The 15,286-nt window shown below is 38.6% G+C and overlaps 1 protein-coding gene across 2 annotated transcripts in view; it reads left to right on the forward strand.

The window, feature by feature from the left end:
* Positions 1–15,286, forward strand: part of PDSS1 (decaprenyl diphosphate synthase subunit 1) — a 40,238-nt gene that overhangs the window by 21,929 nt on the left and 3,023 nt on the right. For both annotated transcript variants that reach the window (XM_020990333.2, XM_020990332.2), the window contains exons 8-9: positions 11,337–11,417; positions 11,527–11,640. In XM_020990333.2, the coding sequence (XP_020845992.1) occupies positions 11,337–11,417; positions 11,527–11,640 (195 nt within the window). The remainder of the gene's footprint in view (positions 1–11,336; positions 11,418–11,526; positions 11,641–15,286) is intronic.

Genomic DNA, 15,286 nt, shown 5'->3' on the forward strand with positions numbered 1-15,286 from the left:
AAAAGGCTGCTGTTGATGCCCTCGTCAACAACAAGCATAGTACAGCCTAGGAAGAGTAGTGTCAGGAAAGTCAAAGCTTAGAAGGAGCTGGAGCTGACGAGGAAGAACGAAGGGTTTTTTAAAAGGATATATTAGGAAAGAGAAGTATCAAGAGAGGAGATAGGACTGGCACTCAGGGTGGATAAAATGATAATGATAAAGGATGAGCCAACTCTTAATTTCTCGTTATTGGTTTTTTTGTTTTTCTGCCGAGGAAACTGATTTTTAGACTGGAGAGAAAGAATAAAAGCTGCTAATGGGGAATTAAACTCAAGTAGGGAAATCGTAATCTAGCTGTCCTTGAGTTCAGGTCACCGGACCCAGATGAACTTCATTCCGGTATATTTCAAGAAGTGGCGAATGTGATTGCTGAGCTATTGTCAGTGGTCTTTGAATGATTGTAGAGGATAGGGTTTGTCTGACTCTTCATGACCCCATTTGGCATTTTCTTGGCAAAGATACTGGACTGGTTTGCCATTTCCTTCTCCAGCTTATTTTACAGATGAGGAAGCTGAGGCAGACAGGGTTAAGTGATTTGCTCGAGGTCACACAGTAAGTATCTGAGGCCAGATTTGAACTCAGGCAGTTGAGTCTTCCTGACGCCAGGCCTGTCACTCAATCCACTGTGCCACCTAGCTGGCTAGAGGATAGGGTTAGAAGATGGCAAATGTTCTATTTTTCCAAAAACTATGAACCAGTAAGCTTAATTCTGATTTCTAGCAAAATTCTATAACATTATTAGAGGGATAGTTAATAAACATCTAGGAAAGGAATTAGCAATCCCAAATACTCATAGCTTCATCAAGAACAGTTAATACCATATTGGTGTCATTTCATTTTTGACAGGGCTACTAGGCTGATGGAGCAAGGGAATGCTATCGACCTAGCTTACTTTGATTTTAGTAAAGCATTTCACAATCACTTATTCTATTCTCGTGGAAAGGATGAAGGGATGTGAGCCAGACAATGACTAACAATTAAATTAATTTGGACCTGGCTGAATCAAAAAAAAGAAATTGTCATAAGATCATTGCCTTAGTATTGTAAAGGTACTCAGTGGCATCTAGTCCAAGCTCCTCATTATAAAGATGATACAGGGCCAAAATAACCAAGTGCCAAGGTCACACAGGTCTCAGAAGATCTGGGGTCTTAAACTTGAAATGTGATGCCTTGTCTGCTTCAGCATGTTGCCCCCATGACTATGCTGTTTCACAGTCATGGCTTGTGTGATGGAATAGATTATTTATTGAGTTTGCAGGTGACAGAAAGCTATATTGCATGACAGAATCAGAATCTAAAAAGAACTTAACTGGATAGGTTTGGGGCTAAATATAACAAGATAACATTTAGTAGTAATGCATGTGAGATTTGACTTCTTATTTTAACCAAAGTTTGATTGTCCAGGTACAAGATGGGGGGGGGTACATGTAGATGTCAGCTTGTCCAGAAAAGAATCTAGAAGTTTAGTGAGATGTGATGCATCTCAAGCTCTGTTTCCTTGCCACAGTGTCTTGGACTAGGGAGGTTTTAGCCAAATCTGAAATGTTGTGTCCATGTGTAAGTACCATATTTTAGAAAAGATTCTGAAAGTTTGTGGAAGTCTCATATCTTCATAGTTTGATATGTGATTCAAGAAGAGAATTCAAACTCACTAGACATTTACTATTAAGTGCTTTCACAGTACAAAGCACTGTAAGTGCTGAGGATGCCAAGAGAAAGACTGTGCTCTCAGGGAGCTCACATTCTAAGAGAGAAATCAACTACAAGTCAGATGGAAAGGTCCCATGATCCTTAGGGCAGTGCAGCAAAGGAGATGGTAATGCCTCTTCTTTAATGTCATTTCTACTAAAAATCAGATTAGTTTCTGATGTTAGACCATTTGACAGTGCCAAGGACTTTGGTGTCAAAAGCTTTCTTCTCTGGGTCTTCTATAGCTGTGGTTGTAGCACCTGCAGGAGTAGTTCTAGGCAACATCTCCATAGTTACTGCTTCCCAGGATGACAGTGAGGACTCTGGATTGGAAGCATTGCTCTTCCCAAGGCTCTTGGGCTCATGGTCCTTGGCTGACTCCATCAGGATCTGAGGGGAAAATGGTGATGATGATGATGATTTGACTTACCTGGCCCTGTGGCCTTCCTTTCTCTTTGTCAGAGTTCCTTGCTGCTAAGGCCTTTTTGCCTGCCCTGTATGTGGCAGTTGGTTGGCAATTAGTAGGAGTGACTGGTCCCTATTAGTATACACTAGTATCACAGAGACTTAAGAGCTGTGGTGTCAAGCATACCATGGGCTGGTAGCCAGCAACACTCCTGAGTGTGCCAAAACCAAATTAAAATGTATTTGAGAAATATTTAATAAAATTAATAAAAATAGAATAGTACATGGATAGCGTCAATGTGTAGTTTTCAAAGTCAGTATGTAGCCCACAGGGATCCTTATATGTGGTTTAGTGGTCTCTCCCACCTTTCTATTTGAGTGTGACACCACTGTTTCAGATAATCTCTTTAGGATTGCAGAGAATTTAAAAGAATTTCTCGATAATAAACAACATGAAATGACTGGATATCAGTGACTTTGCAGTCAGTTAAGAGTCTACCTGATAATAGGAAAGGTCAAAATCCAAATTAAGAGAAATTATTACTATAACAAGATGTTGATTGAATTATAACAGCTCCAATAAAGCTCTTGACTCTGAGAAATGGATTAAGATAAAGACATTGACTGTGGTTATCGATATTTTTTACAGAAGTTTAAGTAATGGAAGATAGAAAGCCAAAACAGCTTAGAAAACCAGTCAGCCTGCGACAACTAGTGGTCCTGGCCAAGTGAAGAGATACAGTAGGCTGGGCCACTATAGGGCTTAGCATAGTCATTTGCAAAACGTTATAGACAAGAATGATTGAAATTTACTTCACAAAATTTTGAAAAACAGTAGAGAAGAAAATAAGTCTACAGCTAGCTTGACAGGAGAGTTAATTATATTATATTACCTCAGAAGCATTTTTTAGTTCAAATTGGATGTCAGCAATTTAGCAGAAGTGCAACATATTGACCAGGATTTCTGAAGTGATAGAGCCCAAATGTGGGTTAGAAATTCCTCATTGTCTGTTGTGAAGAAAGAGAAATTTTCCTTAGGATTTTGAAGTTAGCTCTGGAGTGGAGGTCTAAAGTTATCTAGTCTTATCTCCTTCATTTACCAGAAACCTAGAGGGGTTGTGACTTGCCTGAGGTCACAGTAAAACCAAATTAAACCCAGGTTTTCTGACTCCAAGGAGATGATATCAGAAGGGGCCAGACCAAATATAAATAGATGAAACCTGTGCTAGAAATAACACAATTTTCAAAGCACTCAGGTAATTATTTCCAAAATAACTCAAAAAAAGAAGATTCCAAAACTAAAAAATATCAGATATGTTATTATAAGCAAAAAAAGTGACAAGGAGATCATGCAAAACTAACAAAATATGCCTATTTTCTCATCTCTTTAAAATTTTTGATGTACTCACGTAACAAAGGTATCATTCTTTGATGAAAATGATGCCAAGGGAACATGCAGGTTTTTCTCAGTGGAACACATCTTCACTTTCCCACAGTTGTTTGAGAGGCATGAAGAATGTGATACAATGTGTGTATCTACTGAAAAGAAGCAGGAAAAGGGATTTGATTGCATTTGGAAAATTGGCACATTGTTTTCGTTGGTCCCAAGGGGTTTCCAGACATAAAAACCTTTTCAGCAGTAATATTCTTCTATGATACCTTATGGCTGTAGCTCATGGCACAACACAACTTCCAAAGGATTGAGATCAAAATTGCCTACGACCTAGAGGACAATGGAGAGATGTCTAGTGGGTATAACTAAGCTGCACCATTACCAGTGATGACTTTGAGGAAGAAGTGCTATAAAATGCACCATTAAGAAATTCTATGAGTAGGAAAGGAGGTGAGCCAGGCAGGAAGGAGAGAGAAAAACTGGAACCTGCTGGGTGTTGCGCGTTAAAAGTTTAGAAGACTTTTAGAAAGGCCTCAGTATGGTATAGACCATTTGTTAAGTCATGGAAATAGCAAGGAACCTCCAAATCATAGGGTTCAGCCTCCTTGTTTTGGGGATAATAAAATGGCGATGATGTTGGTGGTAGCAATGCAGTGCTTCAGTGTTTGCAAGACGCTGATATTCACCATCTCATTTAAGCCTCATTCCAACCCTGTGAGTTATTTGCAACTATTTTCTGTAGGATCATAGGATCATAGATTTAGCTCTAGAAGTGACTTCAGAAACCATTTACTCAAACTTCTTCATTTTATACATGAGATAACTGAGATCCAGAGAGGAATCTTGATCACACTGGTCATTGAACCCAGGTGTTCCAGACTTGCAGGTCCAGCACTTTCTCCACTACAACACCCTGCTTCTGCACTGAAGCTTAAAGTCATTTGACTAATTCATATTAGATCCAAGGCTGTGTCACAATCTGGTTTTCCACATCCCCCTTTTCCCTAGAAATCAAATGTATTTTGCTTTTTAGGCAGAAAGAGAGGTTAAAGTGAAAGAAGTTGGTCCATTTAAACAAAAAATAGAAGTCATATAGAATAGAGGTGTTTGTTTGTTACTCCCCTCAAATTGTAAGGAAACTCGATTATTACATTGAAGGGACTCCCAAAGACTCAGTCTTTTAAGACATTTGGAACCCTTTGGTTAAACCTGAGTCACAGTAAAGAAATGAGTTTTAGCTTGAGGAGGGAAAACTAGTATCTGCACCTGTAATCAGTGGGCTACAAGAAATACCTGGCTGTGTTCTCAGATGGATAGTTAATTTCTCCAGCAGAAGGCAATTAAACATCTATAAAGGTAAAGTAGTAATTTCCTCTTTTCTTCCCTCTCCCAGGATTTCAACTAGGTAGGAACCCATATCTTATCTTTACCAATTTTTCCTAAATCAAGGTCTCTCATTTGTAGCTAATTATGGTTTCTCTGACTAGAATATGGTCATCAGTTTTATTTTAAAAATGACTGGAGAACTTCTCTTTATAGAATTAATTACTTGATGTGTATCAGCCTACCTGGTAATAGGTCATCATAATTCAGGTATTTCCTGGATGATTTTTTTTTAATAGCCCTGGATAGTAAAGCCAACAAAAATAAAAGCTGCGCTTGGAATTTAGTTTAGATATTTGTCTTTGTTCTTTAATCTTAACATAAATTATTTGAGCTTTAAGGAATCCTTTCAAGGACCTATCTGTCAGGTGAAAGTGTTTTTTTGACTCTTTGTTTTAAGAGAGCTGAATTAAAGATGTAATTATGATGACTCGGTAAGAAACATGGGCATTTGAGCCTTCCTTTGCTTCCATAAAAGACCTATGTAATTCACATTCCAGAGGAAAATTACTTGAACACACTAGCATTTAAACACAGTTTGATTTTTAGATGAAAAAATTTTAAATTTCTAAGATATATATATTTCTAAGATATATTTTTCATTTAAAAGGAAACTGAAGAATGAAAAAATTACTTATGATATGAGAATGACCCATTTAAAGCAAGCTTTTTATTAAAGTCATTGACTTAATGAGACAATGAGATACTAATGTGTCACTTACTGGAAATTCATCCTGCCCTCCCACAAGGCCATCTGGGATAGGAAGTAAGCAAAAAAAGTCCCCTAGCAGTATCACCAACCCTGTGTACTTAAGGTTAGAGAGGCCTGGAGCCACCCCCAGGCCAGAGAGGGACAGAGTTGTGTACAAAATTCAGCTTACTAATTTAATGAGGTTTTGATCGCAAAAAACATCAAGTGGCTGGAAACTGAAACACTGAAAAGTGACAGCAGCAGCTTTGATGATGCCAGGAGACCTACTGTGCACATATTTATTATCACTGGCAGATTATTGATAGTCAAAAGATGGGGTTGTTCTGTTTTGGGAAGTAGTTTGAGAGTGTTGAATATGTTGTCATTTCCTACATGCATATTGAGCCTGTCTTCCTCCTATTCTAGGCCTAAGTCATTGTCCAGTGTCCAAAAGTACTGATGGACCAGTCAGGGGTGGCTGCAGATTCCCACCCCTAGACTAGCTCATGGGGCTGTCCTTCCAACTGCACTTTAGGCCACAGATATTCTTCATCTACTTAATTTTTTTTCTTATATGAATTGTTATTGCAAACATGTGGGTTTAAGTAGGCTGTAACATATTACCAACAGTGATTTGCTTGGAAGAAGTGGCATTATAGGCACCATCAATGAGCTGTGTCCACATATATGAAATAATAGATCCATTGAACCATATGTTCTGTTTAGAAGGAGGAAGGAAAAGGTGAGAATAAGCATTTGTATATGCCAGGCACTATGCTAAGCACCCTTTTTTTTTTTAATATCATTGGATGTTCATAAGTCCTGTGAGGTAAGTGCTATTATTATCCCCATTTTATAGTTGAGGAAACTGAGGCAGAAAAAAGACATTTAATGTATCTTAGAGTTTAGAGAAAGCACTATCAAAATGGATAATAATAAAGATTAGTGAATCAAGGGACAAAATTCCAATTGTTTAGAGTATCTCATTCTCAACAGATGTAAAATAAATGAAGCATTAGTATACATTAAAACAGATGAACCTTGAGTTAGAATTAAATGTTTAATAAAGACCACTAGGGTGCATGCTGATATGTTGTAATACAAGTGGGAATTAAGCATATTTTTCATGCAAATGAATTGGTAATGATATGTCTGAGGCTGTTAAGAAAATAATCATAAGAAGAAATTATGTAATTAAATGAACATTTTTATATTTTTAATTGCCGAGAAGTGGAATAACTACATAAGCTGTAGACCTTCAGAACTGCTGCTTATGAGTGCCTAATGTTTAAGATCCTGATAAATATGAGCTCAGACAAGTGTCCCAGTGTATATGCAAACCAGATTGATGAGAGCTGCCACATGAAAAATCGCTTAGGCCTTTTCCAGACCTAAGGATTAAAGGGATAGAATTCTGTTAGATATTTCCCAACAGAGAAATATGAATGGAATTCCCAGATGTCCCAAGAAAATGACAGTATTAAAATGGGCCTAGCAATTCCTCCCTCCCCCTCCTGTCCCAATTTCCTGTTGCTAAACAGATTCCTAACCTTGATATGATAACATCTTTAATGGAGATTTGCTTTGAGGTGATGTCTTTTTTTCCCATTGTATTTTTAATCAAAAGAACTTTAAAAACTAAGAAATAAAGAATTATTTTAATAAATTTGGTTTGATCCTACCCCACATTTGTTTTTGTCATCCTGCTTTATTCTGAACTGGATATTGGCTGGAATGTGGCAAGGGGACAGGTTTTGGTCTTTTTTTTTTTCCCTGAGCTGCACCATCCTAGATCTTGCCCTCCTCACCACATCACACCCTGACCCCCAGCATTTCCAGAGGGTTTTCTTTGTATTTGATTTTCCCTCTCTTGTTCTCCTTTCCACTCATAACATTGGATTCTATGAGATAAAATAAAAAGAGATTTGTCTTAAAGGTTTACTCTAACATAGTGATATTTAGAAGTGAAATAAGTCCCTGATGTAATTAGCTTCTAAGCCTACATTTTTCAATTTGTTAAGTCTGGAAAATCTCTCATCAAAACATGCCATATTCAAATATAAAACACTAACAGCAAAAATACTTTTTATTTCGGTGAATGTGTTGCTCAGAACACAGGGTTCTGATTTTTAACTTATTGTTGGCCCAAATATACTTTGTTATAATGTGATTTCCCAATGGATGATTAAATAATATATTTCTTGTTTATTTTTTTAAAATTCATTTAAATCTATTGAAAGCAGGTGTTGTCTGGGAGGAATTTGAATGGCTATGTTTGTATCATAATGTTTGTCGACCAACAAGGACCCAAGTCTTCAGACTGTCCTGAGTGCAAGGTCCTGTCTCATCTAGACTTTTAGCACCTCTCAGCCTCTAGTATAATAATCTTCTATACACAGTAGGTACCTCATAAATGTTTGTTAAATGGATAAATCGGTTTATTTTTGTTTTGTTGGATTTATTCGGACTCTATCCTATCATGATTATTGAGGATATCATCTTTTCCCTTTTGGAAAGTGGTCTAGGTCAGAACTTTTTATTCTGCAAGAAACATGTCTTTTTGTGTCAGTTTGATTTCTCTAAGATGTTACTTACCCAGCCATCCCATGGAACTTGTCCTCCCATCATTAACAGACATATCATTATTCTAGCTGGAAGAATCCCTCTTATAGAGGTCAGAATGGACTTGGAATTTGGCCCGTAATTTGAATAGAGGCAGTAAATAAATTCCTAAGTGGGCATTAATCCAAGAATCCATTTGTTTTTGTCTAGGAATAGGAGGCTAGCTCTATTTTTATCAGTTTAGCCTGGTCTGCCAAGTAGACATACCCCTTGCCATTCATTAAACTCCATCCTACTGTATTTCTTTTCATCAAGCTGACTTGTTAGGCTGTCTTGTCTGTGTTTCTCTGGTTACTGTCACTCCAGTTCACAGAACATAAAGTAAGTGACCTCAGTTCAACCTATGGACTGGGAGGCCCCTTCGTTTGCTAAGATTTTGCTGCTCAAAACAATGTATGAACATGTAACCACTCACTGGTTGGGTGGGGATCTATGACCTAAACATTAAGCATTCATACCATCTACTGAAGGCGTAAGTTTGGGAAATGTTATAAATATTTTGTCAGGAATCTTGCTCAAGGCTGAAGGAGAAACTGTGGTCATGCTGGTTTTCCCTAGGAACATGCTTTTCCCAGTAGAAGGAACACAAAGGGATAGTGCTATTTGGGAAGTAGAGAAATTGCAATGAAGGCCACCTTAGGACATTGCTTCAGAATCAAGACCACAGGCAGATCTGCATTTGGTTTTCTAATCCAGCTTTGAATGTTGGTGTTTTTCTTTCTTTTAACCTGATCTTTTTTTCTTACAAATTGGGTTCTATATGCTCAGAATGCCAAGCAGAAAAAAGCCAGAATGTACTCCAAGAGTTCTTTAACTTAGGCCAGTTGATCTTCAGAGGACTTTGGAAACAGAAAAATCCTTAAAAGGCCTATGTTCCACCAGTAGGGGAAAAAAGAGGTGCTTTTGTCTCTTCAGATTACTGCATTTGAGAATAATGTGTACATTGCTGAAAAAAGCAAAACCTTTAACAGGATGGAAAATATCACACAATCATTTGTATGTTTTCTGGAACATTGCAAAACTGTCTTCACAGTTAAGCTTCTGGATCAAGAGGAAAATACTTTTACAGCCTCTGTAGTGTTGAATTTTTACATGCGTGTGTGGTTCAGTCCCATTGTGATTCTGAAGAAATGATGCATTAGAGTTGAGTATAGCGGTAGATCATATAAGGCCAGAAGAAAACAATCATCTTTGTTTTCTTTAGCTTAAAGTAACACTTTGTTTTGACTTGGATAATTTTTATTAAGCTTAGAATCACCTTTTCTTTTCTGTTTTTCCTCTAGGCATGTAAAATTACTGTAGTTTCATGATATAAACATGATTTTCTTTTGCACATAGTAAGTCTTTGGCTTGTAAAATGATTACCATAACAATGGCCACAGCTGGCATTTCTGTAGTGCTCTAAGAAGTTTGGCTAGTAACTTCCCATGCAGTATCTTATTTGGTCTTCCTTGCATCCTTGTGAGGTGTCCTATAGATATTAATCCTTATTTTACATATAAGGAAACTGAGGCACATAGTGTTTGTGACTAGCTGTGATCATGAGTAAATGTCAGAGTTGGAATTGGAATCCAGTTCTTTATGAGTTCCACATCTGCATATCTGTTTTCTGCCACATTGTCTCTCCTGGCAGAAGTCATTTATATAGCACTTTAAAGTTTCCAAAGTGCTTTCCTCACAGGATGGTTATCCTGTTAAGGTAAGAAGTAGTGTTTCATCGTAATTTTACAGGTGAGTAAGCACTGATTCAGAGGAATTTTGTAATTTGCTCAAGATCACACAGTAAGTAAGCATCAGAACCAATATTCAAATCTAGGCCTATTGACTTTAAGCCCAGCATCCTTTCCATCATACTTTGTTGTCTTTCAGACAGGTTTGATCCACCTGTAATGACCAGCAGGGCTTTGTGGCACTCCATGGATACTGACAGTAGCCCTAATCCTGGTCATCTCCCTGATATACACCTTTGATCCACAAATGTATATTGTGCACCATGAGAGCATGGTGCAAATCCACCCCTTAATAAAAGAGAAATATCTCAAAATTGGTGCACTACTGGCCATATGTTATAAGCTATACTTAATCCAAACACAGGACTTTAGATAGCTGGATTTAGTTATAAGTAAAGAAATCAAGGAAGGACTTGTTGAAGGACTTGCCTCACATAAATGTCGGAAATTAAGTGACATCTTTCCCCTTTTTAAAAAAAAAAAAGGAAAAATAAGGAAAATCTTATCTAGTAAACTTCTTCGTGATTAGGTCATACAAGTTTAAATTCTGTTCAACAAATATTTATTCATTGTCTTTATATAAAGCTTATGATGGGGGAAAAAAAGGACCCTGCCCTCAGAGGTTACATTCTAAGGTTAAAGCCTTAGACAAAGCAAATACTATCAGAGTCCTTAACAGATGTCAATTTGGTGATGGCCAGGATCACTGCCACCTATGCATGGCTGCCATATCTGCTGTCCCTACAGAGGTGAAGGGGAGAAAAGTCCATCCCCTGCTCCTTCTACATGTCCAAAAAGGCTTATTTTTCACATTTTTCAGAATTAACGAAACAGTGAATTGGTGATATTTCTGGGCCATGTGAAGTCTGGCCATATCCTATCAGAGGGTCAATTTCATATAATTGAATATTTATGTGAGGCAGTATTGTACAGTGGGACATGCCGTAGTCAGGGAAGTGCTTGAATTCTCATTCTGCCACTTTTTCCCTGTGTGACACAGAGGGAATCACTTCTCTGAGCCTGTTTCTTTATCTGTGAAATGAGATAGGACATGGGTAACCTTCCAGCCATCAATGTGCATCCTCAGTAAGGCCATGGTTAGATCCAGGAGTGGGGAGCCCACGGCCTTGAGGACACATGTGGTCCTCTAGGTCCTCAAGTGGGCCCTTTGAATTCAAACTTCACAGAACAAATCTCCTTTATAAAAGAATTTTTTCTGTAAAACTTGAACTCGGTCAGAAGGCTGCATGGACCTAGAAAGGCACATGTGGCCTTGAGGCAGCAGGTTCCCCACCCCTTGTTAGATCACTGTTGGATATTTTGAAATGTTTATTATCTGATTCCTCTTTACGGCCTAAATCAGAGAACTTTCTTTTTATTTCAGGTCTCCATTTTAGGATGCCCTGATCCAGTGGTTCACGAAATTGCCTATCAATATGGAAAAAATGTTGGCATTGCATTTCAGGTTCTTGAAATTTTTGTTTTTGTGTTACTTATGAGAATTATGGCCTTTTAAAAACACTTCCAATGGATAGTTCTGGAATGGGTTTTGACATCAGTTCTTTCTCCTTTAGTTGATAGATGACGTGTTGGATTTCACTTCATGTACTGACCAGCTGGGCAAACCAACAGCATCAGATCTGAAACTTGGATTAGCTACTGGTCCAGTCTTATTTGCTTGTGAGCAGGTAGGTTTCGTTTTAGAAGACCACCAATGGCTTCTTCAGTAAGTTCTTTCCTACTCAATAAATTCTTGGCAGACAAGTGGTTTCTGCATCTTGATTTGGGGGATAATACTTGAGATTTTCCATGGCTTGTCTTAAAAGAAATCCCCAGATCTGAATAAACAAGTCCTTGACATAGTGGGACAGAGATGAAGCATCACATCCATCCAAGTGGCATGAAATCTGTTGTCTTCAGGGGGACTTACAGGGGAATTCATGGAATTAAGGAGGGATCCCTGGGGAGCCTAGAGTCTCACAGCCCCCAGTCCAGGGTACTGTGGGACTAAATGAAGCAGCCTTAAAATAAGGGTAAGAACTAAGGACTAAGAAGCCTCAGTAATGATTTAATGACTTAGAAGTCAGTTCACACACCTTGAAATAAGAGGATTACTTGGAGTTTTCAGATCTTATTTTACAGGTATTTTCATTGTGTGATTTGGTCTGTTTTAGCAAGCCCATCTGACATTCAGCATTTGGGGGCACCTCAGATACTTACTAGCTGCAAGACCCTGGGCACATCATTTAACCTCATTCTGATTCAGTTTTCTCTTCTGGACGTGATGGCCTCCAAGGTCCCTTCTAGCTCCAAGTCTTTTCTTTTCTGAGCCTTGAGAAGATAGATTATAGCTTGCCTGCAGCTTTGAACAGATGGCACTATACTTGGAAACTATTTGAATTCATAGTAACCATGCCTTTTCCCAGATGAGAGATGAACCCCCTTTTACCAGTTTTTTTTGTAGAATCAGCTAGGAGAGAGGTTAGAAGAATTATTGTTAGGTTTGGGGTTGGAGCAGCAGTGAGGTGGAATAGGAAGGTTTCAGTACATTACAAGCAGAAAAGGTTTTACTGGTATAAAATTAGAGGACCCAGACTCCAACCACTGTGTCCTTCCCACTTCTGAAGGTAGGGATGAAAATGATCTATCTGTACTACATCCCTCATTTTAAAGGTGTGCTTTCTGGCCAGCCAGCCAGCCAAAAGACTCATCCCAGAACAGTGATGGTGAGAATCATATGGGTGATAAGGAAGAATGCATCGTGTTCCTGAGTCGGAGAAGACAGTAGACAATAAGCCTCCATATTTTAAGGAAGGGATGGGGAATAAACTTTTTTTCTATCCAGAGACATTCAGAGACATGGGAAAAGGGGGAGAGGGGAGGCATAGGCTGTAGACCAAAAAAAAAGTAGTTGACAGATATAGCCAGGATTGGAAAATTAAGTTAATGACAATCAAATAATCTCCCACCCCTAGCCTTAACATATTTAAAAGAATACATGTACTAAATGTGTATTTTAAAAACCTGGTGCTACTTCCATGGCCTTCTTCCACCCTTATTAATAGATTGTTTGTACTATATGCAATAACCAGCACCCCAAACCAACTTTTGCTTGTCACCCAGAAAAACCGTTAAGCAAAACTGGCCAAAAAAACAGCTGTGTCTGAAAGCTTATGGAACCCAGAGACCCCAATTCCCTATTGTTTCTTCTCTGTGACCAAGATGGGTCACTGAGATTCTAGGGGAGCTGCCTTTTTGTTCTATTTCCATTTATCTTATTGTTGGCAGGTAGTATGTTCTCTCTGATTCTTCTCACTTTATCGTTCATCAAAGCCTTCCCACATTTTCCTGAATTCTTCCTATTTGTCATATATGGAACACATCATAGCGTTCCATTATGTTCATGTGGCAGTTTGTTCAGCCAGTGGGGTGGGGGGTGGGGGTGAAGAGTGGGGTAAGGCTGCGCTGCTATTGGCCAGTAAGGATTGGGAGGCAGGGGAAGGTCCCTCACCACAGGATCCAGCTTCTTGCACATTCCATGTGGTGGGCACTTCTAATTGTACAACACGAAACAAAAGAAACATTAATTAATATGAATTCAGGCACGCCCTTCAGAGAACTGAAGGTATTTTTTAGGTGCTTATTAACCCAGACCAGATCTTCCAGAGTTGGAGTCCCCTGTTTTCAGTCTCTCCCTCTTCAAATGATCTTTTATTTTTCCGTTTATCTGGCATCTGCCAATATAAGATGAGCTGTTTGTGGGCAGGACCTGCCCTTGGCTTTGTATCTCAGGACTACAAAACATGCACAGCACTGTGTCTAATGGGAACTTCATAAATATTTGTTACATATACACCCAGAAAGTTATTTTGCTATTAGGCTTCACAGCAGATTTTTTTTCTTAACTTCCCCCAGATTGTCCCCTCCCCTACACTGAGGACAGGTTGCTGACCGCACCTCAGGACAAGTGGCCTATGTTTCATTTTAACTTGCCACTCTGCAAGAGAGAGAAATGCAGACAAAAACAAATTGAGAATTAAAAGAAGAAAGGGTACCCTGAGCTAGAGGACTGGAGCCTGAGGCTCTAAGACACTGCCATCCTTGATTCACTGGGAAATCCCAGAGTCACAGGATGGGCAGCACACTCACTCTCACAAGATTTCAGGCCCTGCCATCTGTCAGCTATAGCCTGAAAAGGGAAGAATCTCAGCCACAAAAAAGGGAACGGTCTGAGAAAGGGGCATACACACAAGACAAGGCAGGAAGCAAGGGGGCACTGTGTGTGAGGAAATGACCATATCTTTTCTGTGCAGATTCTCTCTTCTGACATGAATGCCACAGGTCAGCTAGATTTGGACTGAGCTTCGTGAATTTTAAAAATAAAACCACAAGTTAAGGCACATTGTCAGCAGAGCAAAGTGGCAGTCACTGACAAGCTCTGAAAGTCACACTAATTTTAAATTTCAGGTTTCCAGATGTTCTTTTCTCATTCAAGTCTTAGGTGCAGAGAGAAATGAAGAAAATTTCTCTATATTGTGATAGGCTTGTCAGCTAAGAGAATGACTAGTGGAAAATTCAATTTTAGTAAAACAAGGTTAGTCCCCAAATAACACATCTTTACCATTCTCATTTGATCTTTTTACTGGCTGTCATAACAAAGCAGTAGAGTACTCTTAACCAGTTAGTTCCTTCTTTAAAAAGTCTCCTAATCACATTTGAAGAAAGTCATCATAGTAAACTTGATTATGTGCATCTTTGTTATTTATAGCACATTTTTAATCCTTTGTTGATCAGTGATTTGTTTCATATGATACTTAGATAAGCTGTACAAGCCTAGCTACCTTCTGTTCCTTTAAAACACTCAATTTGGAAGTTTGCTAGAATTTCAGAACTGATAGACAACAGCTAAAGAAACAGGAAAGGCCTGAGCTCAGGCTTCCATGTTCATGGGAGATACAAAGCTAAATTTGGGAAACATCTTTATTTCTTTCTCAAGGGAGGCTATACCTAAAATAAATCCAAGAGGCAGTGGCTTAAAGGTATAGAATTTGGGTGAAACAGCATTTGATACTGGATGCATTTATACCAAGCTTTATTTGTTTCTTAAGTAGCCAGATGTGCTTTGGTTCCATTTCAGCTCAATTTAAAAAACATATGTAAGGCACTATGCTGAGTATCAGAGATAGGAAACAATAGCCCCTGTCTTTTAAAAGAGCTTGCATTCTAGTAAAGGATACATGACAAAGATAATACAAGTAAACTGAAATTTAGGATCACACCCCCAGAAAGACAGAGAGGCCCATGGCTGGAGTGATCTGATTTCAACACACTGCA

This window comes from Phascolarctos cinereus, unplaced genomic scaffold (genome assembly GCF_003287225.1).
Source record: "Phascolarctos cinereus isolate Bilbo 61053 unplaced genomic scaffold, phaCin_HiC Scaffold_1;HRSCAF=81, whole genome shotgun sequence".
NCBI lineage: Eukaryota > Metazoa > Chordata > Mammalia > Diprotodontia > Phascolarctidae > Phascolarctos > Phascolarctos cinereus.